Source organism: Brachyhypopomus gauderio, unplaced genomic scaffold (genome assembly GCF_052324685.1).
Source record: "Brachyhypopomus gauderio isolate BG-103 unplaced genomic scaffold, BGAUD_0.2 sc121, whole genome shotgun sequence".
NCBI lineage: Eukaryota > Metazoa > Chordata > Actinopteri > Gymnotiformes > Hypopomidae > Brachyhypopomus > Brachyhypopomus gauderio.
In genome coordinates, this window is record NW_027506942.1 from 366,089 (window position 1) to 390,114 (window position 24,026).

The following is a 24,026-nucleotide window of genomic DNA, read 5'->3' on the forward strand; positions in this document are numbered from 1 at the left end:
GAGAGACCGGTCCGTTTTGCCATCGAAGATGGAGGAAGTGAGGGGAGGAATCGCCTGATCGCTGCTGCGGAACTATCGCACGGCGGTGACTGCGCTCATTTAGACGAGCTCTCCGTAGAGCGTGAAATGTCGAACCTCACACTAGAGGAGATGGGACTGACTCTTCCCCTGCATTCCTGAGGTAAAAAAACAAACAAATTATGAATAAATGGCAGTGGTCGTTGTTTGGGCTCACGGTGACATTTGGCAGAGCTTATCTTGGTGGACACGGTTTTTTTATCCTTTATCTGGGCACTAAGGAGCGCGCGCCGCTGCAGGCGGACTGCGTCAAGCGCGCGATGAATGGCACGCGCTGCACTGTGGCAGCTCTAGCGCGCTTATCGGATCACTTGTTGCAACTGGAGTATTGCTATGGGCGTCTGTGAAGTTTAATACCACAACAGTACCCCTTTTAGTTGATGCAATTTCATAGAACCCTACGACAGACAATATGCATGCCGAACACTGGTAAAAATAATAAATGATTGGATTTACATAGTTGACTGACCAGGCTAGGTATTTCTAATTAAGATATCCAAAGCGCAGTTGTGAACTCTCCCATAAGTTATTTTGTACATTTTGGTCGTCATCAGGTAAAATTGTCAGCCCTGGTCTTGGTTTAAAAAGAGGCTGTTCCTATTTCCTTATTAATGGCCAATTCCCAAGGAACCGGTGGATCCAGTTCAGTACTTTCTCTCTCATTTTCCCTGTCTTGACATCGATTTCGACTGCCATTGACCACACAGTTCAAATGGTAAAGATTCGGCTGTAATATGCGTAACTTGTTCACCTGTTTTCTGTGGACAACCGAATAAAGAAACGTAAGATCTGTGGGGGAGAAAAAAAGACGCTTGACTAGTGCTGAGAGGCGCGAAGTGGAAAAGTTGACAGGCTTGGGAAGGAAGTTATTCACTCTGTGCCTTGGTAACTTTGTGTTTTTTTCACTTGCGACTAATACGAACTCCTGATGAATGCGTCCCAATCGCTTGTTTATCGGAAGACATCAAAGTGGTAGGAACAGGAGGCGCACGTACGTTTTAGTAGACTGTTTGCCTTCGGAAATAATTTCATTGCATTTTATACGATTTTTTACCTTTTGGAACAGTATATCGATACCGCATTTCTAAGTGGGAGATCTGAAAAAGGTAAATATTTTGCACACTTGCCTACTCAACACGCATTTGCGTTTTAGTTTTAAAAAGTGTTATTTTGTTACAACAGCCTAGACAATTCAACCTAAAGAGCTCACGTATCATTCAGTGACACCTTAGTTGTATGTCAGTGCTGCCTTTAGCGAATGTAGTTTATTCATAGTTGCATCATTAACGATGAGCAGACCATCTGCAAATTAAGAAGCACCCATGGCTAAAGATGTATGAAGAAAATAAAAGTGCCAGTGTTGATATATTCTTCAGTAACGAACAGATTTGGTCTTTCGCCGCTGCTGTGCGACACGTGCAGCGCTCCCTTTGACAGCAGCCCGTGACACAGTCGCGCTCGCGCGCTCCCCACTCCGCTCGCGCGGGTCGTGTGTGCTGTGGGCCTTTCTGCTTCTTCGAGTTCTCTTATAAACTACATTTACATTAACCTGCATTTTCTTGCGGTTACGTAGATCGGTGATGTAACCTTAGAACTACAAAGTTCGGTCCTAAGAGGGTATTTTTTGTATAAAAAAGATTTTTGAGTGAAAAATATTAATTTGATCGTATGTTAAACGTGTGGATCTACCTTTGGTAAGACGAAAATCGATACATGAAGTAGTTGAGGAACGTGATTATTAATTATTAAGTTCTTAACTTAAGGGGAGCCAAGCTATTACAACTCTTTGCATTGCTCGTATTGTCGAATTAGGAACAAGAAAATACCTTCGGTACTGCATGGCTATGAAGTATATGATCTAATTATGTCCTTTGTTTTTGTTTCAAGTTTGACGTTAAAACCAGCTTTCACCAACAGGCATCGCCAAAAGTGTGACCCACCACGCCACAGTCGTGCAGGCCTTGATATTTACATTTTCACTAAGGAGAGAGAATATATCTTCTAGTTGTTTCTGATTTGATATTCGGTCAGCGCCACATTTGTATGTGTAGGAGTCTCAAATGTTTGCTAAGCGATCGTTAGGTTTCTTCTGAGCACAGCTGAGATCTAACACTGTTCTGTAACTAGAAAAATGATAGTACTCTGTGGTCTAACTGAAGAGCGCTAACTCGAGCTGTTAATTCCAGACAAAGTGTCTCCCTTTAATGCGCCCATGTCAACCCTTACACTCCAGGGACCTGCAGATGGGCCCTGCCGCTCAGATCCCAATCTTTGCACACACCTTTCAGATACTAAATTTATTCCCAACAGTCTCCAAATTATATATTTTAAAATGAATAGCCAATTAATAATGAAAAGCTAATTAATATTAAAAAAGTGAATAATTAAAAATATATATATTTATACACACACACACACACACACACATACTTAAATGCAAAACTGGCCTTTACCATTATTCAACGGCTTTAGATGCTTTAGTTGAAGACCATGAAAATTATCTAAAATATATCGATAAGAGAGAGACATGATGCTGCCCCAAAACACAACTAACATAAGGGTTATCACTGCACTTCCAGTGAGACCCAAGGTTCCTCCTGTCAACACCGAATTATTAAATACCTATTCATGCTGATTTTACATATCTACATAAAAGCGAGTATATGAAGCATTTCCGTGCATAAGCTGAATGTTTGGACTGTGTTTATAATGGAGTTTCACAAGCTCCTCTTTCTTTTGTCTGTAGTTTTGCATCAGAGTTCGAATGCAGTCGGTTTAATCCATTCATCTTTTTTCATAACATGCGGCTTGGTCATGAACAGAAATGGTTAAAACATTACTTAAGCCCCACAGCAGTGAGGTCAGGGGTCCACAAATAGAGGAAACCATACCTAGTGCAAGGATGCCTGTCCGGTCGGATGCTACGCTACTATTCAACAGCTAATGAAAGAATTAATTATAAATTAGAGCTTTAAGGGGTCCTGAAACCGAGAGGAAAGGTGATTATTTTTGCAGCTTTATTTTTGGTTATCTTCACTTTTCCCTCTTGCCAAAAGCTCACACTCTATGGTGTTACTTCCCTAATAATTCGGTGCAGACTTTCTTACAGAGAATAACAATGACAACGATTCTACGCTGAACTGTTTACGACAGCCTGTGCTGGCAAATGAAAACTATATGCCGTTTTCTGTTTCAAGATTATAAAGCCTTTTAAAAACATAATAAAAAGTGAAAGGTAAGAAGACTCACTGATAGACTTTCCTCTCTGGCACTTGTGTCTCCTGTTATGGTGCAAAGGATACTTTGCATTTAATTTGGAACAGAAAATACAAGTCAGTTTGTTATACTGCAGTATACTTGGAATTTCTGAATGTAGGTTTTACCCTGTCAATATACACAGATGTCATTTTTCTTAAAGCTTGTAAATTCGTAGAACACGGTAAGAGTACAGAGAAGTAATCGTGTTCTTTAAATATGCAAATCCTTTAAAGCTACAGATGTTTTAGGAAGCATCATCTCTTGTTCTTGGTGACGACTAAAGCCTACCTGTCTTGTAAACATCTCCTGCACATAGTGTAGGGGGCCTCAGCTCACAACATGAACCTACAGTAGCTTCACGGTACTCTGTAGCAGATCAAATCTGGGCAGCATTCAGTCTGAGATCAAAAGAAACGCAGTTAGTCTAACTAGTATTGGCTTGTTGTTTAGTGTAAAAAAATGTTATTTAAAAATATACCGTTGTGTCAACGGAATTGCCTTGGGTGCTTGGGAAATGTGATTTAGGCTAATGTAGCAGCTTTGTGCCTGTGTTCTACTCCAGTTATAGTCTCCTACGTCCCTGTGCTGGGCAGTGGTATCTCTGTCCTACGTCCCTGTGCTGGGCAGTGGTATCTCTGTCCTACGTCCCTGTGCTGGGCAGTGGTATCTCTGTCCTTTGGCTGTTACTGTGGATTATGGCCACCCTAAAGGTGAGGTTTGTGGAATTGTGCAGCAGTGCCCTAGACTGCTAGTGCCCTAGACTGCTAGTGCCCTAGACTGCTAGTGCCCTAGCAGGCAGTGTGTCCTAGTCTGGTGGCAGAACTCCACAGCTCTAGTGTCTGATGTCCCGTTTTCTTCTCTTCTCCTCAGCGCTCGTCCTGGACTGCGGACATGGAAGCTATGGATGGTTATCTTGCAAGTAAGTTTGGTTCCTAAATTATAAAAAGATGTTTTGGGATTTGACTGTGGTGGTCATTTACTGTTCTTCAAAGTTTGCCCTGCAATTAATCTAGGACATTTACAAAATGATTGTGATTACATTATTAACCCTAACCCTAGATTACATTACTGATGGGCATCGTCTGTGTCAATGTTTTAGGTGCTAATTAAGCAATAGAAATGTAAAAAGCCAGCGTGATATATATATTTTTCTGTTGTTCAATGTTATTTCTGCTGCTCTGTCAGGAAAAAAAAGATTATGTTGCAACATCTTAACGTTTTCAGCGTATACCACCGCTCTTAATGTCTGGGGTAACCTGCCTTTACAGAGCTGGAGTTGTGAATAACTGTCATATGACACAACATAATGGATAAATAAATATTCTGCACCCGAGAACAAATAACAAAAATTTATGATTTAAAAATTGTAATGTTTTTTTTTCCAGTATTCAACTGTTTTCTATTATTCTTTTGTAAATCCTCAGAACTTTACTGGAGGACGGCTTTGATTTTGTTTGTTGTCTTTTGTTGTCGGGTGCAGATTGACGCAGGTGTGTTTCTGTTAAACACACAGAGCAAAGCAGCTCCTCAACTGAAGAAATATCCCCCTAACGCTAACTGTTGGCTCCTCTTGAGATTTCGTTATCTGTGTGGGGCTTCAGTACCAGGTGCACAGTGGTACCTTCCATTTGACCCCCCCACCAGATTCCCTCAGATGGAACAGGCTGATAAAGTCTCCTGCATCACAGCACTCCTGCAGGTGTATTGGAAAGCTAGAAGACTTGTTTATTATACCCTGATTTATATGTCTTACATATGCCTATATATAAAAATCGGGCAAGGAATAAGAATGCTTTGTCTAAACTTGTTGGTTACAGATTACATTTTTGTCAGATAGCATTTTTTGTTGATTAACCGTCATGGAATTTCAAAGGATTTCAAAAGAACTCTTAACCCTTGACTCCTTGAGAAAAAGCCCTTTGAAGCCTCCTGACCTGCGCTGGTGCTAAGAGCGTTGTGTGCTTTTTCTGAGGCCTTTGCCGTGTGAGCTCATCTTGTCCTGAATGGCCACTGCTGTAACCCTGTTATAAAGGCAGTGTCGGGTGGGTACTGCAGCTGTGCCTCAGGTATCGCAGGGAGCCACGGACTTTATCACTGACTGAAGAAAGAGTGAAAGAGTTTTGCCTGTGATGTGGAACCTTGTTCTGGAGATACAGGGCCTGACAGGAAAAACCAGATCCCTGCTCAAAACCCGCATGGCTGTAACATGCCACAACCAATCACCTGCTCCACGGGGAGAATGGATCCTCCAACATGTCTCGACCAATCACCCACTCTGCAGGGAGAATGGATCCTCCAACATGTCTTGACCAATCACCCACTCTGCAGGGAGAATGAATCCTGAGAGATCCTCACTGTTTCCCTCATAGTGACATTTATGTGCAGGCCCAAAGGCCTTTCTGTTGGAATGGGCCAAATACAAAGCAAACGGTGCAGAGCAGTTCAATGAAAAAAACCGCTATCTAGATAAAACAGTCTGCAGAATAAAAGCATTTGCTTTGTCAACATTTGATCACAAGCATTGTAACTGTCCCCAGCACTACAGTCTTTACACACACCACCCTCACAATTACCTTGACTTGCTAACCTAAGATAGCAATAAGCACTCCTCGTTTGTCCAGTACGAAAATGTGTGGAACAGTCTGCTCTGTAGTTTTGGTTTGTTTTTTACTCTGAGTCAGTAAACGATCTGCTTCTGACTCAGCACTGTCCTGTGTGCTGCTCTGACTCAGCACTGTCCTGTGTGCTGCTGTGACTCAGCACTGTCCTGTGTGCTGCTGTGACTCAGCACTGTCCTGTGTGCTGCTGTGACTCAGCACTGTCCTGTGTGCTGCTGTGACTCAGCACTGTCCTGTGTGCTGCTGTGACTCAGCACTGTCCTGTGTGCTGCTGTGACTCCAGCACTGTCCTCTGTGCTGCTGTGACTCAGCACTGTCCTGTGTGCTGCTGTGACTGAGCACTGTCCTGTGTGCTGCTGTGACTGAGCACTGTCCTGTGTGCTGCTGTGACTCAGCACTGTCCTGTGTGCTGCTGTGACTCCAGCACTGTCCTGTGTGCTGCTGTGACTCAGCACTGTCCTGTGTGCTGCTGTGACTCAGCACTGTCCTGTGTGCTGCTGTGACTCAGCACTGTCCTGTGTGCTGCTGTGACTCAGCACTGTCCTGTGTGCTGCTGTGACTCCAGCACTGTCCTGTGTGCTGCTGTGACTCAGCACTGTCCTGTGTGCTGCTGTGACTCCAGCACTGTCCTGTGTGCTGCTGTGACTCCAGCAGTGTCTAGTGGTTCTCCTACCAGCTCTGAGTTTGCATCAGCACGGGGGCAGTCACTCGCCTTCTTAACAATGTCCATGTGCTCATGGACCACAACTAGCCTCAGTCTCACCTGTGTGTGTGTGTGTGTGTGTGTGTGTGTGTGTGTGTGTGTGTGTGTGAGCGCGCATTTTAGGCCTGTGTGGGAATGTTGAGATGCTGATTTGTAGAATGAAACGAAAAAAAAATCTGATGAAGTGGAACAGTAGTAAGATGGTGAAAACCACACGCTAGCAGAGGACGGAGTGTGTCATAGCTTCTCGGTGTGATAACACAAATAGTGTTTGATGGATATCGCCTCAGTTTGGCTCCTTGATTTGCAGCTCTTATCTCTAGCCTGAAGTCATGTAGCCGCAGCGTGTGAGCGCGCTCGGTCTGGCGCTGCCCCCGGGCTGATAAGGGGCTCTGGGTGAGGACCTGTCTCCAGCCCTGTCTACCCTCCCTACGGGAGGTGGTGGGAGGGGGAGGCGCGTCACACTGTTATGGAACACCTCCCCTCCGCCGCAACTCAAATCGGAGCGGCTGCTCATTCCCCGGTTGCCAGGGGACCGGCCGTCACCGGAGATTTCCCCCAACCCCACGCGGTAACCAGAGACGGACTCTGGGATTGTGTCATTGACTGCCTCTCTCTTTGTAGAAGCGTGCTCTCTCTCTCTCTCTCTCTCTCTCTCTCTCTCTCTCTCTCTCTCTATTTCTCTGTCTCCCTCTCTCTCTGTCTGTTTCTCTCTGTCTGTGTCTCTCTCTCTCCCTGCTGTAAGGTTCCTGTCTCACCACCTGCACTGCTGTCTCACTTCCCACACTTATGTCTCCTGAGTTTCTGTCTCCCTTCACATGTTCTCGTCTCACCTACTCCGTTTCACCTCGTGGCTCCTGACTCACCTCGCTCGCTCCTGTCTCATCTTTCTCTCTCATGTCTCACCTTTTTCCTCTCACCTCCATCTTTCCTAATCTCTCTTTGTCTCTCTTCTGTCTCCTCACACTCTCTCCGCTCCCACATACTGTTCTCCTGTCCTGCCTTCCCCAGTCTTGTCTCATCTCACCTCTCTCTCTCCTGTCTCACCTCACACACTCCACTTCAGCCATGGCCAGTCAGTACCCACAACTCTCCATGTTTCTTCACATTACCCATGGATGTGATTAGGGTGGCTGTCACATGAGGGAGACCCATTCAAACACGTTTGACTCCTAACGCTTTACTGCACGGGCCAGAACCCAGACACAGCGGGTCAACGGAGCTTCGCCACTGCCACTAAAAATGTCGAATGGCTGATTCCATCGTTGTAAGGGCTCGGACTCGCGGGTACTTTCCACTCAGTCATCCATGGTGGAACTTCATGGTGACCCTTGTCCTGTGTGAGGGCCACAGTTCTACCTGATGCTTCCTAATTCACAGTCACTGGTGTCGAAGGACCTCCGTGAGGTCACGGAGTATGTGTGTGTGTGTGTGTGTGTGTGTGTGTGTGTGTGTGTGTGTGTGTGTGCCACATGCTTCGATCTGTCAGGGCACGTGTGGAAGGACAGGCGGAAAGCGGATCTGTGAGGAATCACTTAGACCCCCTAGGGTGGAGGCTGAGGAGGGGGCGGAGACGTGAGGGGTGGGAGGGGGCGGAGACGTGGGGGTGGGAGGGGCTCCGCCGTACAGCGGCTCTCGATCTGCGTGTATTGAGTGCGAGGGAATCCAATCCGGGATAGAGCTGAAAGCGGAACTAGCTGTGCCTGCAGGAGATGGCGTCCATCAGGGTGAAAGGTGCTGATCCAGGGGCTGATGTTCACGTTGTGGCTGAGCTGAGGTGTTTGAGGAGGACCAGGAGCCGTGGGGCACAGGGAGGGCTGCAGGGTATGGCGGAGGCACGGAGCATTGCTTTGTCTTCCGTTCCTGGAGATTGATAAAAAATTGGCTTTACATCTACACAGCTGAAGATCAGATGCTGATCTAAACAGATCGTTCCTGCTGTTTCAGGGAGAGAGCCTTCCCTTACACTTAGCCCCTTTTAACAGTGTGTGTGTGTGTGTGTGTGTGTGAGAGAGAGAGAGAGAGAGAGAGAGAGAGAGAGACTCCAAATATTGCTTTAGGCAGGGCGATGTCCACAGTGCACTCATACACTTGTTTCTGTCTCCTAGGTAACGGCGACTGCTCTCCTAGGAAGGAGAAGTCGGGAATGCAGGTGGACCTGTCGCCCAGCACACCCAACGGGCAACATTCCCAAAGTCCCAGATCTCCCAGCAGTGAGTTCCCTCCCACGCACCTCCATAGTTACCTCAGCGCTGCACTCCACAGAGAGTTCACAGCACTCGGCCGAGCTTTTGTTTGGACGTCTCCTTTACCTGCAGTGTGAGCTCTTTCTCTGGTTACCTCACAACTCTTCACGGTGGCGGCTGGTAGCTGCTCCGACGCCGGCTGTTGTAACGGGATGAAAAAGAGAAGTGCAGTGGCACAGAGGAAGAACCTTTATCTTACTGAGTTAAAAAACGAAAGCAAAGAAAAAGGGAACGCTCAGAGGGTCATCTTATCTTCCATCTGATGGGACAGGCCGCCTAAGTGGCATTTCCCTTCCTCAAACCAGCGCATAATGGGGTGGGGGGGGGGGGGGGGGGTGTGGGCTGTTTCGGTCTTCTCATCGTGAGTTGGTATAATGAGAAAAGGGAAGCTCTTCGAAGCTCTCGGGCAGAGATCCAAGCCAGAGGTGCTTCTCATAGACACGGTCGTGCTCACGGTCGGGCCAGAGCGATGGCGGAGTGAGAGAAGAGATAAGGAGAAGTTGCTTCGAGTTGCCCTGTCACACTTCTCCTTGGCGGTTAGTTTGCACAGGATGCCTGTGTGAGTTTGTAGAACTCACTGGGCTTGCTGTGTTCTGTTGGCGGCTCAATAGTCATTTAGGTCTAGAGGGTCTAGGCCTTGGACAAGCAGCAATGGCTGAAAATACACACTGCTTCACAGCCTCAAACCTTTCTGAACCTGTCCGACATCTGAACCCAGATCTTTGACTTCAGACCTTTGACCCCAGAATTTGGAAGCTTTACCTTTACTTTCATCTCAGCCAATCACATTGCTCTTATCGTAAAGTTCTGGAGGACCGGACTGTCACCTCGTACAAATTTATTTGACTTGCAGTGTTTCGCAACGCTCTATAAGCCTTGATAACCTAGATCGTCACTCTGGAGTGCCTTGTTGTTCCCTGACTTACCATCCCAGTCCTCAGGGTAGAGTAGAGATGTGTGTACTTGTCCCCAGACCACAGCGGAGACAGCAGGCAGACCCGCTGACCCCACACGCCCTCTATCTGCCGCTTTGATCAACAGAGGACACGGAGGCAAATGGATTCTGTATCTTGTTGTCCCGGCAACCATTTCAAGCTCACTCTGCTGCGGCTGGCAGAGATGCTCCGTGGTGTCCGTGCTGAAGGGGGGGAAGAAGTGGATTCCTTTATGGAAACTATTGGCAGAAGTCTAGGCAGATATATCGATATTGGAGAAGGTACGACTGTGCTGGTTTGAAAGGCACTACCTCTGATCACCTCGTCAGGGACATTGAAGTATGAGCAAGTTCAGATGGACCCTGCATTTTATTTTGTGCCGCTAGCGTGCAGATTGTGGTTCAGTTGTGAAGTTTGAGTTGCTTTGATTCACTGGAGAAGCTAGACGATCTAGAATGTAAAATGAGGAATGCCGTCTGCTTGTTGTTCATGGGTACGTCTTTCAACACAGAGCAGCTCTCACTTTGAGCAATGAAGCAGCCTTGTACAGCCAAATCTACTCATGTGGTGATGCTGAAAGGTCTACCATGTTCTGGGCCCCCGTGTGCAGCTACTGAAGGAAGACCTAGTGAAGACTGACCCAAACTGAAGATGGTTGGCCTGTAGTCCTGATCGTTGAACTTTAGAACTTGGCCAGCACAAACACTACGTTCTGTTTTCAGATATCTGCCGGTATCTTATTTAAGCTCATATTTAAGAGCTCGGAAAACCTGTTTATAGGAAGTTTGCAGGGTTGACATGAGCTAATGGAAGACCCAGCCTGCTTGTTTGTAGGAACATCTTTCACCCTCTGAGAAAAGCGTTTTACGTGTAGTCCTGAACACCTGCAGTTGTTGGGGAGGTGGAGGATCTGTCCTGGGTCACACTGCTTAAGGCACGCAGAGCTGTTTTTCTGGCATGAGAGCCCGGGGCTTTCACCTCCGTGAGAGAGAGCCGGAGGTGAGTCAGGACTCCGTCCCCTGCTCCTGCTTACAGATTAAAGCCATGCTAATATTACAGAACAGGTTGAGCCAGATGGTGGGGTGAGTAGCCGGAACGTTTTTCCACCTGATGCATTGTGGAGGAACGCGGAGAGGTGTTTTTTTTTCTCTTTCTCTGTCTGTGTGTGTGTGTCTGTGTGTGTCTGTGTGTATGTGTGTGTGTGTGTGTGTGTGTGTGTGTGGTCGAGATGGAAAACTCGCGGGCTGGGCGCTTACGCTTTTGCGTATCGCTTTGTCTGTCTTTGCCTGTTGCGTGTCTATTTTTGGCCCACTGTGTTAGTATCTGTGGTGTGCGGAGGGGGTGTGGGGGGTGCTGGCCTGCCTAAGGGGGCCCAGACTCCAGGACAGCTCTTACTGTGGCGTCTCTCTCCGCCAGTCAAGTAGAAATCCCAGCTGCCAGCTGATTGGCCCCTGGCCCCAGGGCCACACCTGCCTTCACTTTGTTCCTCTTCAGTCCTGAAGCTCGTCTTGTTACACAGGAAAGTGTTTTTGATCACTCCGCTGTCATAGTAACTCACTGTGGGTTGTTATTGATGGTTTCTAACAATACCGTGTGTGTGTTTGTGTGTGTGTGTGTGTGTGTGTGTGTGTGTGTGTGTGTGTGTGTGTGTGTGTGTGTGTGTGTGTGTGTGTGTGTGTGTGTGTGTGTGTGTGTGTGTGTGTGTGTGCGTGTGTGTGCGTGTGTGTGTGTTCGTGCATGAAGTGAAATCTTGCTTTGACTTTATTCCAAAGTTGTCGACCATCTATGCTCTTTATATGAAATCATAGAATTGATAGAACCTCCCCCTCCACTAGCTTCTTTTAGCTGCTGTTATTGTTATTGGTGATATGTGTGTGTGTGTGCATGTGCACATGTTTGTGCACATATGCACGCGTGTGTGTGTGTACGTGTGTGTGTGTGTGTGTGTGTCCGTGCTTTGCTTTTATAGACACTGTTCTGTTCTTCCTCCAGCACACGTTATCAAGCAAGAGGAGGGAGCTGAGGAAGAGACAGAGAGGCGGGTCACAGGCCCCGATGAGATGGGGCACAGTGGAGAAGAGGGATCGGTATTGGAGGAGCCCATGATTGACAGTCCCAACAACCTACAGGACATTGGACCTGGGACAGAAGGTCCACCTGATGCAGGAGTGCGACTGCCCAACGGTAAATATGCATTACGCTAACAAACGTTTAACTCTAGAGAGTTTAGTCCGAGTGTTTTGATATTTGAAAGGTTGAATGCAACCATGAGTCTTGAATGCAGAGACTCTTCATGACACCTAGTAGAGTCTGACTGGTAACACATGTTGTCTGAAGATGGCCACAGCTGTGATCCAGGCCTTAGCCCAGGTGATCATGATGTACTATAAACAACTGAGAGACATACACAGCCACTCTGGTCTCCCTTCTCCACCATGAAACACAATACACACTTTATCTCCACTTTATCTGGAGGTATCATTCACCTGTGCTACATTAATACATAATGCCTGTTTAATATCCACCATCTACAGGGTAGAGAACATTTTTATCCCTTTCTTTTACCGCCAACACTTTCAGATTCAATCTTACTGATATTTATCAATATCTCAGTATGTTTCAGCAGTTCATGAGTGAGACTTGCTTTCAGATGAAAAGCTACTTTTAAACTGCACAGACCTTCGTGCCTTATTCACATAAATCAGAATCCTCACTGAGTGTGTTTACATTACTGCCTGTTGTTTCCTTGTTTTATCTCCACAAACTTTTTCCTTTAACTGCTAAAAACTGACTTCACATCCCAGGACGCAAATTTTTAATAAAGCTTAGCAGATCCGACAGGGCGTCAAAACTGCTTTAAGCTGGAACCCTTGTCCCCTCTCCCTTGGCTGAAGTGCGTGTAAAAGGGTGTGGGGAGAAGTTTGAGAACAATAGCACAGGCTTGGAAATCTTCTCAGTATCCCAGGAATCCTCCACAACCTGTTCCAGGGGCTGTGGCTGACGCCGTCGGAGCTGCCTGTTTCGTCAGTGCTCCAGGCTCAGATTTCAACTCTCCTGATCCGTATTCTCACCGCCCGCCGCTGACATCACGGCCGCCCGTGGCACCTCTCTCCTCCCGCCGTATTGTGTGTCCGAGCGGGATCGTGATGGACGTGTTTGCCACAAGCCAACACTTAAAAAATTCAGGGTACGATCGTCTGCTCCCGGACCAAGAGAGGTTTCTGTAGGTTTTTTTTTTTTGACATTAATCCAAAACAGAACGACCTTGGCAAGAATGACACCAAAGCCCCAACTGTAGTTTGGGGGACAAAATGAACTTCTTGCTTTAAAGATTCAGTGGCACTTCAGAGTTCACAGCCTTCAGCCGATCACAGAAGGAGTAACTTCAGGGCACATTCAGATCATGTCCTTGTGCTGGTAAGCAGCAATCGACCTTTACTTTCACATGGGCCTCAGCGAGAGTCGGCCCGTGTGGTAAGCCAGGCTCTGCAAAAGACGAGCAGGACGTGAAAAGGGAGTTATCATGATCTAACACCTCCTCATCACACCACTTATCTATATATATATATGCTATGTATACACACACACAACACACAAACACACACACACACACACACATATACATATGTATATATAAACACAGATGAACAATTGATTACTAGTGGCTCTATGGGAGCAGGAGAAGCAGCGTGTTTATCCAGCCCCCTGTGAGAGTTCTGCAGGCCCGGCGCTGATTCTGGGTGTGTGCGCTGAGCAGGAGGCTCAACCCTGACACCCTCTCATGTTTCTACAGGCGACCGGCCCTTCCAGTGCAACCAGTGCGGGGTCTCCTTCACCCAGAAGGGCAACCTTCTGAGACACATCAAGCTGCACACGGGCGAGAAGCCGTTCAAATGTCCGTTCTGCAGCTACGCCTGCCGCCGGCGTGACGCGCTGACCGGCCACCTGCGCACACACTCGGGTCAGTCTCCCCCTCCCCGTCGCACCTGTGTTACAGGAGCCTCCGCCTCCCTCTTTGTGTTTGTTTAGATGTTGTTGTTTGTGAAACAAAAAGGTGTTTTGATTAACACAACAAAGTGATGTCACAAAACGGTCATTAATGTGATGTCACAAAATGGCCATTTCAGTGATGTCAAAAAATGGTAATTTCCATGATGTCACAAATTGGTCAATAATGTGATGTCACAAATGGTCATTAATGATGACGGTTTGTAATCTATCAGCAGAGGTGGAGGGAATGGCTGCAGCCAATCTTCGAGAAATGTCAGTGAGCGTTTGGGCTTGGTTAGCGGTCTAATGAGGGAAGAGAGAGAGATAGAGAGACAAACCATAAGAGAGAGAGAGAAGAAGTATGTGATACAGGCAGTGTGTGAGCGAGGGACTAAGAGAGCCCCCCACATGTCAAAGCCACAGTTCTGAGAATGGTGCCACTCACATATGCCTGTGTGAGGGTGAATGATTTCAGTCAGAAGGCCCCAGAGTGTGTCTGCTTCGGCGGTGCATTTCAGGACCGTCTGTCTGTCAAGCTGCCCTGGTTCTGTTGAAGTGTGCGTCCACTCTGGAGAGCGCTGGGGACTTTTACAGACACACACTCGAGCTCTGTGGTTGAGCCACTTAGGACATACTGTTCCTGTGAACAACTAAAGGAAACGCTCTGTCACTCACTCACTCGCTTGCTGTCTGTCTTTCTCCTCCCTCTCTCTCCCTCTCTCTCCCTCTCTCTATCTCTCCCTCCTTTTCTCTCACTCCATCTCCCTCTGTTTCTCTCTCAACCCCCTCTCTATCTCTCTCTCCCTCCCTCTATCTCTCCATCCCCTTCTCTCTCTCTCCCTCTGTTTCTCTCTCTCAACCTCTCTCTCCCTCCCTCTTCCCCTCTTTCCTTCTGTCCCTTTCTTTCTATCTTTGAACCTTGCTGCTGCTCTCTCCTTCTCTTGATCTCTCTCTCTTTCTCTCTCTCTCTCTCTTTCTCTCTCTCTCTCTCTCTTGATCTCTCTCTCTCTTTCTCTCTCTCTTTATCTCTCTCTCTTTCTGTGTTTCCTCCCTCTCCCTCTCTCTCTCTCTCTTTTGACCAGAGGGAAGTGCTGCACTCTCTAACCTACTTTCATATTATCACTCCATCATGTCTTGGGTGCTACCCAGCACTGTGGTTCCGGGCCACCCGATACCAGTGCGTGTGACCCGTGCCGGGTGCGCCAGACCCAGTGGACTGATGTACTCAAGGAGAGAAGGAACGGTCTATCTCTCTAATCATGTTTTGCTCTTTCTTTGTCTTTTCTCATTTCCTGTTTTTCAGAGCTAATCGCTGTCAGCACCTGGGATAGTGAGCTTTTCTAGGCCAGGCCGTTTGTGTCGCGCGTGTTTGTGCACACGGTGTAGTCAAACGCTTCATAGTAAATTAAGCATGAAGTCGTTTCACTTTATACATTATGTATTTTTTTTTACATGCCAGCAGAAATGCATAAATATGCGTGGTTCTCTCCCAATGTCTGTTAGAGTAAAAGATGAAAAAAGTTGTAATGCAAAGCATTCTGGGACACAGGTCATGCACAAGGGGACTCCAGTCCCACTGCTGTTAGAGGTTCATAAGAGCTCACACCCCTCTACAGCCTGGCACCTCAGGTGCGCCATTGGCCAACGGCTGCCGAGCTGCCGAGCACCTCGGAGCAGAAGGGGCAGAAACAGAACCCTCTGGTCCCACAGTGTTCAGGACCATCCCTGCCCACGCCAGGTTCCCGTTCGGGATGTCCTCTGCCTGCCTTCGGCTACGGGACGGGTGTGGGTGGGGGGGTGGGCTGGGCGTCTCGGGAGCCGGATCGGTGGCGTATGTGAGACAGTGGAATGTGGAGCGGTTCTTCAGTTCACATGTGAACGGCTGCGTTCAGGTGTGGCTGACCAGAATAAACCAGCAGCAGGGTGTAGAGTTTGAACTCACCTTGCATGTGTGTGTGGCTGTGAGTGTCTAGAAAGAATGTGTGTTTTATTTATTTTACTTTGTGTGCGGGTGTGTGGGTGTGTGTGTGTCAGTATATCAATACCTTGGAAAACGCATTGGTATTCAGACTGTAGTGTGAAACCTGCTGCTGAATCTCGTGGCTTCTTATTGTTGTTTGGGTGTTTGTTGAGACGGATCAGTGGATGGTGAGAGTAGTTGTGAACCTGGGCACTTCTGTTGATGAACAACGATTGATAGGCATGTACTTGAAATGTCATCTTCATCTCATGATTTCCTGTTTTCAACCCGAATAGATGCGGTTAAGTGGGCTTTAATGCAACAGTTGAGTTATTTGCATGTCAAGAATAGATGCTGACACAGGAATCTCTGTCTTCCAGCTTCGGCACCAAGCACTCACAATTCTTGGTCTGGATATCAGATATCAGATAGTTAACATTTTGAGTCATTTTTGTTTGTAACGGCCCAGTAATAGACGCGCGGACACCATAGACGTTCATGTGTTCAGAAGCCTGGGTCATGGTCCCACTCCACAGAACAGTGGCACACAGCTGTAGTCCCAGTTCACTGGACCAAACCGCTGAGTCTCTCTTTATTTCCATTTTGTGGCACTGCACACTCAACGGAATCTCGACGGTGTCTACATTTGATTTACTGTAATGATGAAATTGTGCAAATGTACGTGCTCAGATTTCCTCCCCAGAAATACTGAAGGTGTGACAAAAACCATGGTCTTGTCATCATTATCTCTTACTCATACCCTTCCATTTCCAATACACTGACCTAATGACATATAAACGCACAGGAGCCGTCGTCACAGCGAGAAGCTCTGCACCCAAGCACACCAGACAGTCGGCGTGTGTTATGAACCTGTCAGGCCTTCTGCCGTGGTTAGTCATCACTCTGATTTGAAAAGAGGGGGAAAAAGTTCTGCCTGAAAAATACAAACTTTAGTGTTTGCACAGATCAGGTTGACAAATTGTCAAATCTATATATAGACCAGTTAAAATAGCTAGATTAATTTTGTAGCATGACATTTCGAGGTAATAATGCAAACTTATTTGAACATAAATATATATATATTTACATTTTTGTGTACTTGTTTTTAAAACAAGACGTTTTATTTCTCATTAATGTTGTGACCTATTTGAAGACACATCTCCAAAAACGTATTTTGTACTGCAGTATTTTTTGCAGCATGCTTTAAATGGTCCTTTTTTTCCTACCCACAAGGCCACTGTTCTTTCCAGTGAGTTTTCTGACACAGACGCACACACACTGCGATCCAGTGGTTCACACACTGCGAGCGCCGCGGTCGTGCTGTTTGGCGTGTGTGAAAGGTCGTTTGGCTGCTCCTCTCCTTTGGCTGCCTCTCTCTCATTATCCACTTCACTACAGCCTTACAGAAATGTGCTGGAGGTGTTTTCATAATCCACACTCTTTACAGGTAATCACACGCGCTCTGCTTGTAACAGGCTCTTGGGCGTACGTTTCTCACGTGCGACTCCGACAGACCTGCTGGTTGCATATTCTGTGAGTCAAGTCTCTCTCTCTGCTCTCTTTTCATGAATAATACTGAAAGTGCCTCACACCAGAGGGTTGACCACAGAGCCTGAAACAGCTCGCTCAAATTGGAAAGACTTCGGCTGACTCAACTGGCTAGCGTAGGCTCGCTGGTCGATGAGATGGCAAGACTGCATGCTTCATATCTGAATGAATGAAAGAGCAAGATAGGGTAGTGAATGACTAAAAGAAAACAATGAATGAAGCCCTGGCTGACTCGATAAATTGACTTATTCCTTTGATTACTGGAACGCCGCGGGCGATGACGTGTGTTCCTGGAGGTTCCTGAGCCTCTGCAGCCTTCCTCAGTAGCCCACGGTGGAAGGATGCGCAGGGCTCTGCTCCGTAGCGCCCGGGTGTGGAGGCCGGGTCACGCCCCGCTCTGCTCAGCCCAGTGTCAGTGGAATACAGGCAGTGAGTCACCCACCTCACACCTGCTCCGGTTGGGGAGTGTAGAACACCCCCTGCCCCTGGCTGATCTTCAGAGAGATTTTCCAGTACTACATGTTTACTGTGTGTGTGTGTGTGTGTGTGTGTGTGTGTGTGTGTGTGTGTGTGTGTGTGTGTGTGTGTGTGTGTGTGTGTGTGTGTGTGTGTGTGTAAAAGCGTATTTTTGTAAAATTATCTGGTTTGTTCCATATTAGTTTGTTCCAATTCCTGTATGCCTGGGTGTGTGATTGTACTGCAGTCATTGCTGGAGTCTGGTGTAGAATACACCTCTGCTTCAGGTTTGCTCTCTGTGTGGGATCCTTCCACGCCAAGCTTATGTAATCCACTATGAGCTGGTTTTTCTTTTCTGAGACCATGTCACATTGCATCATCACGAAAAAGTGCCCACTCTTTTACTTACTTACTCAGAGACCGAAACCCCCGTCATGCATACAGTTCGATTTACTTGTGTCGCCTCCATACTAATAGATAGATCTCTTTGCTTTGATGTCCTTTTAGTGGGTAAACCACACAAATGTAACTACTGTGGGCGGAGCTACAAACAGCGCACGTCATTGGAGGAGCACAAAGAGAGATGCCACAATTACCTGCAGAGTGTCGGCATGGATCCCACCCACAACCCAGGTCCATATGCAGGTGAGAGGGGTCAGGACCCGTTCGCTGAGTAAGCTCAAGCAACTCTGTCACTCTGTAGCTCTTCCTGTGAGAGTTTCATCTGACCTGTCAGTCATCTGTTTAGGATGGGTAACATTTCCTCTCGCTGAATCATGTAAGCAGGACACTCATGGTGGGTGTCAGACCTCTCGGTATAGGACTGTCGCTTACAGATCCAGTAATTCAGCTGTGACCGCCCTGTAAATTCACAAAAGAAGCTTCTGTGTTATTCTGTGTTCTGTATTGTGTCGTGTAACCCCAGCGGAAGTCCCCAAGGAGCAGAGACCTCTGGGCATGGAGGCGGCCACCGTGGCGTCCTTCGAGCGGCCACCCGTGATCGAGAGGCTACAGGCCAGCGTAGCCAAGAGGAAGAGCACCACGCCCCAGAAGTTTGTAGGTGAGTGGCTTCATAGTGGACGTGAACCCTGACCAACACCCATCCCCACCCCAGACATCGCACCTAGATCTTGGCCTCAGCACACACATTCACACTGTGGCGAAGGCAGTGCCCATGAACAGCGGCCCCGCGGGTGGAAATAGTGCAGCCTTAGTCAAAATGAGAACCGATTGCTAAATATAACCACAAATACCATGTTTCCTCTTCAGGCAAAGTATGTAATGTCAGAAAGAAATACGTAAGGAGTCCCAACAGGTGCGAGATTGCACTTCCAAATTCAATTCAGCTGTGGCCGTTTGCTAGTTTTAATATGCAGTGTGCATATTATACATGATGTATGCACGACGCCTTATATTCCATTTCAAAGACTAATTCTTTATTGTTTTTAATAATTTCTGTCAGATTATGAGTAATAACGAACATTTTAATAGAATGTTCATAAAGAAAGGAACCATGAACATGGAGGCAGTTTTAAGTGTGGTTTCTGGGTGAAAGTGTGTGCTAAATCCAAAGGCTACAGGAAAGTGAAAGAGAGATTCGCTAAAGGCGGGAGTTGTTTTCTATCTGCCCTGCGGTTTCTTCACACCTGTAATTCTGCCAATGCTTTAATCAAGTGACGTGCAGCAGCTCACCACATCCATGTTATGGAGGGGTTAAATTCTCTCCACGTGGGACTTTCCACATTTTATTCAGACCAAAAACACATTTGCAGAAAAAAAAGACAAAAAAAACATTTGCAGGCAATCAGAACTTTCAAAATGTTTTCCCACCATGAGCTGTATCCTATATTATAATTAGGATACAATAGGTTTGGCATAAATAATCTTCAAAAAGGCTTCCAGGTTGCTCACTTTCCAGGGCTAAGGTTTTAGAGACAAATGAAATGTTTTTTTTAATCTATCTACATATAAAGTGTACATGTGTGTGTGTGAGCGCGTGCATGAGCAAGTGCGTGTGTGTGTGTGTGTGCGTTACATCATACTGTTTTCTGCTGTCGTGTTCTGAAGGGGAGAAGTTGATGCGTTTCTCCTATCCTGAATTCGACGTGGGCCTGAAATATGAGAAGGAAGCGGAGATGATGCAGGCTCATATGATTGACCAGGCCATCAGCAATGTCATGGGTTACATGGGTTCTGAAGGTCTGCGTCCCGTGGTGCACCACCCTGCTTTGGCCATGGCGGAGGTGGTCCCCATGGTCAACCCCCTCTTTCACCCCGTCTACCCCATCGGACCGCGCATGGACAGGCCCAGCAGCCGCGACACCCTCCACGGCCCCCAGATGGCGCCAGAGTTCTCGACTCCCGCCAACGGCGCCATCTCACTGGTCCGACCCAAGAATCCCGCGGTGGGCCGGGAGGGCTCGCCCAGCAACAGCGGCCAGGAATCCGTCGACTCTGCTCGGAGCAGCCCCCATGACAAGCCGCCCAACGGCGGTGCCGCCCCCAGGCCCGTGCCCCGGCTGAGCCCGGGCTTGGGGCGTGCGGAGGAGGCGAGGGGGGCGGAGGCAGGCCGCCCGGGGGGCAGGGACGGGGTGCGTGTGTTCGGCCGCGAGGGCCAGGAGCTTCGAGCCTTCCAGTGCGAGCACTGCCGCGTGCTCTTCCTGGACCACGTCATGTACACCATCCACATGGGTTGCCACGGCTACAGGGACCCGCTCGAGTGCAACATCTGTGGCCACTGCAGCAAGGACCGCTACGAGTTCTCTTCACACATTGTCCGTGGTGTTCATACCTTCCGCTAAAGGCGCCCGGACACCTCCCACACACACACACACACACACACACACACACACACACACACACACACACATGCACACACGTACACATACACACATGTAGACACTCACATATGCGCACACACATATACGCACACACACACACACACACACACACCACAGCAGTCTGGGACCTGTGGGGAGGTTTCGTGAGCAGGGAGATGTGTCGATCACACCCTCAGAGATGCAGCATTTGGTCAATATATGAAGGGTTAGGTCACGTGGCTCATATTTTAATTTTGGAACTTTTTGAAGGTTTCACATTTGGGTGAGAGGGTCTGATTATGTGATATGATGTGATAAAATGATTTATGTTTGTTAGTTTCTCCATGTAGGCACACATTCTTTTTTTACAATCATTTTAATCTCCTGCACCACCCTAAAGAGCAGCTATAGTCCCTGAAAAATTATGAAGGTTCTTGTTTTTGTCTTGTTTTTTTTTTTCACGTTTCATGTTCATCTTCACTGGGTCTTCACATAGACTCGTTCCTGCCACGTGGACAATAAGAGACTTGAATAGATGTGGCCATGTGAGGACATCTAGAACAAAGTGCATTTGCACACAAGGGGGACAGTCGGGGGACAGTGGACAGATTTCCATGGTAACCCTTCTAGCTTCGATGCTGCTGTGCTTTCTCAGTGCCTTGCCGATGTTCTGAATGACGTGGTTTCACTTCTCTGTGTTGCTCTGGCCTCCACGCCACCATCATTCTCGCTGTAGAAGGACACACATGATACACAGCTGAATTAAACCTTAGCATTAAGGTTTGTGGATCCAGGTATATTATTATTATTACTATTATTATTATTATTATTATTATTGTTTATTTTCGGTTCCTTTCGAACTGTGAGTTTGTGTCGGTTCACACCGTTATTCTTCTGCCTGTGCCTCCAAATGTAGCTTTGTAACCACATTAAAGTCAATCAGGTAGCGACCATGCATGAGAAGCATCTGATGGCAATCTGGATGAAAACATAGTTTGATGTAGGGCAGCACCCCCACACCACCACCCTCCCCCCCCAAACCCCCACCCCACCACCACCCCCACCCCCAACCCACTCTCTCCATCAGTGCCCAGGTTGCGGATGGGTGCACTGTGTTTGCACCAGTGCAGCTAGAGCGATGCGATGGTCTCGTTGGCTCTTCTGAAACACCTGGAGAGAGCTGCTGTTTTGGGCTGATTAACATGGCTGACTCCTCCTTGTCGAGCCATAAAGGGTGTGTAGACGCAGTGTGTAGTGTATCACTCCCTGTTAGATGCTCGTCCGCTCGCTCAGTAGGTCAGATATTATAGCTCGCACTTTATTGTGAAGCATTGGTCACGCTGGGTGAAAGAGGGCCCTCGTGTTAGCATGTGTTAGCATGTGTTAGCCTGTGTTAGCCTGCTTCTCCACAGTTGTTTTTGTTTTGTTTGTTTTGGTTTTTGTTTTGTTTCTTGGCTCCAGGCTGGAACTGAGTGTCTATCTTCAAATTCTTAGTTCATATAATTGGTTGTGTCTTCTTCTGTGTAGTCCCTAAACACACAGTATGCAGTAATTACATAGTTATGAATTCACTAGTTATGAGTAGTTTCATAGCTTGGCAGAAATTATATATAGATATGTATATATAGATATATAGATAGATAGATAGATATTCTGCACTGTATTGTGCTAAAGTTCTTAAATTGACTACCCTAATCCTTGTATATATAATTTCTACCCTCTAGTAATAACTGATTTAATTCATTTAGTAATTAAGAGATATCTGGACACATCTAATTGAAAACAAATATGTAAACAGACATTGTATTTGCTTACTGTTTAACTCTGAACAGTGCTTTGATCTTCCTAGTGGAGAACAGAGAGTTTAGCATAGTATCGGTCTGGTCCTTTTGGTGTGACTCTGCTGTCCACGTTGTGTTGCTGGAGGACCAATGTGTAGCATCATCATCGTCATCTTCACTGGTCATGAAGGGCTGCGGTGCGGTTCTCGCGCAACCGTGCGCGCCTGAGCGGCTCTCGTATCGTCGACCTGGCGCGATCTGTGAAGTACTGTTGGAATTGGGGATTAGGGGGAGAAACTGAGACTGTGAATATCTCTTCTAAAAGCAAGGGACCATTATGCCAAGATCACTTCCTTTCGTCATGAGAAGCATAATCATTCTGATGTCCAGTTTGAGAAGTTTCGTGTGCCTTTTTTTTAGCAGGACCAAGTATTCCAAGTCAGTAACGAAAATCCCTTTGGAGACGTTTGGCTCAATGGAAAGCAACTGCTCGTATTTGGTTTGAATTGTGTTTTTGTTTTCATTGTTCTGTCTGTATACTGTAGCTGTTCTCCATGTATGGCATAGTGTACATATGTGTAAAATGAGTTTTGGATGCTCAGTTGAAAAGCATGCTCTGTGTGTGACTGCTCCTCACATATATAAAAAAATCCCAGAAAAAAAGATTATAACGTAACAAAAAGAAAAAAGAGAAAAATGGCTAAAAAGAAGGAGGTGGTAGAAGCATTGAAATAAAGACTATGTTTACAGCCTTGAAAGCGCTCAGATACAGGATAGCTCCTCAGAGGGCGTGGCACTCGGGGACCAATGGCGCGTACTTGAAGTTCAACCAATGGCACTCAGATTCTAGGTCGTTATTCTACATTCACATGTATGGGGGTTACTATTTTAACTTTAGTGTAAATATATATATTTTTTGTGAAAGTGTTTTTTAACATGCTTATATTTACTGTGGGCCTTACAAACAGTAAAATGAGGAATTGCAGTGTATTTTTATATAGAGTAACTATATGTATGAATGAAATACAGTATATTTTGGTACAGATGTTGAACTGGGTTTATGCTCCTTTGTCTGTGTGTTTCAGCCTTTGGGTCTTCTCAGGTACTGTGTTGCCAAGATGCCTATGAAAATATGGCATCTTTATGAATTGTTAGAAAGGGATTTTTTATAGAGAAACCCTAAAAGTTAAGGGTGTACTGAAATGTTATTCCATAGATCACTGACCCTCAGAAGGAAATTGTGCTGTAAGGTGTTGGTTTTAAAGCATGGATTTTCTGCATTAAAATACCTTTACACTTTCTGTGCTCTGTGGTGTCTGTCTGGTCTCTTCTGTTTCCTATCGTGTGCACATTAGACATGTTTCAACATGATAATCATCAGTTACTATTGTATGTGTGGGTGGGTGGGTGTGTGTGTGTGCGCGCGCGCGATCACAAGGCATTTAATAGTCGTTTTCCTCTAAGGCAGTGATAATTACACTGAAAAGTCATTCTGTGGTTCTTGATTCTTATGCGACTGCACTGAACACGCTGACCATATTTGGATCATAATCCAACGTGCCTAATTATGTTTGCTCTGGTTTCTGAAACCATGTCTCACATAAGCAAGGTATCATTGCTGCAGTGTATTTTTA

The 24,026-nt window shown here is 46.7% G+C and overlaps 1 protein-coding gene across 3 annotated transcripts; it reads left to right on the forward strand.

Annotated features, from left to right (window-relative positions):
• Nucleotides 1-23,698, forward strand: ikzf2 (IKAROS family zinc finger 2). Of its 3 annotated transcripts, none has more exons than XM_076993757.1 (9): nucleotides 733-1,184; nucleotides 3,899-4,046; nucleotides 4,207-4,255; nucleotides 8,766-8,870; nucleotides 11,831-12,022; nucleotides 13,632-13,799; nucleotides 18,300-18,437; nucleotides 18,718-18,852; nucleotides 19,860-23,698. In XM_076993757.1, the coding sequence occupies exons 2-9, from the start codon at nucleotides 4,032-4,034 to the stop codon at nucleotides 20,591-20,593; spliced, it is 1,536 nt and encodes a 511-aa protein (XP_076849872.1). In that variant the 5' UTR covers nucleotides 733-1,184; nucleotides 3,899-4,031; the 3' UTR covers nucleotides 20,594-23,698. The 3 variants fall into 3 exon arrangements, with proteins under 3 accessions (XP_076849873.1, XP_076849872.1, XP_076849874.1); XM_076993759.1 differs by lacking the exon at nucleotides 3,899-4,046 and having other exon boundaries at nucleotides 734-1,050; nucleotides 1,145-1,184; XM_076993758.1 differs by lacking the exons at nucleotides 733-1,184; nucleotides 3,899-4,046 and adding an exon at nucleotides 1-181.
• The last annotated feature ends 328 nt before the right edge of the window (nucleotides 23,699-24,026 follow it).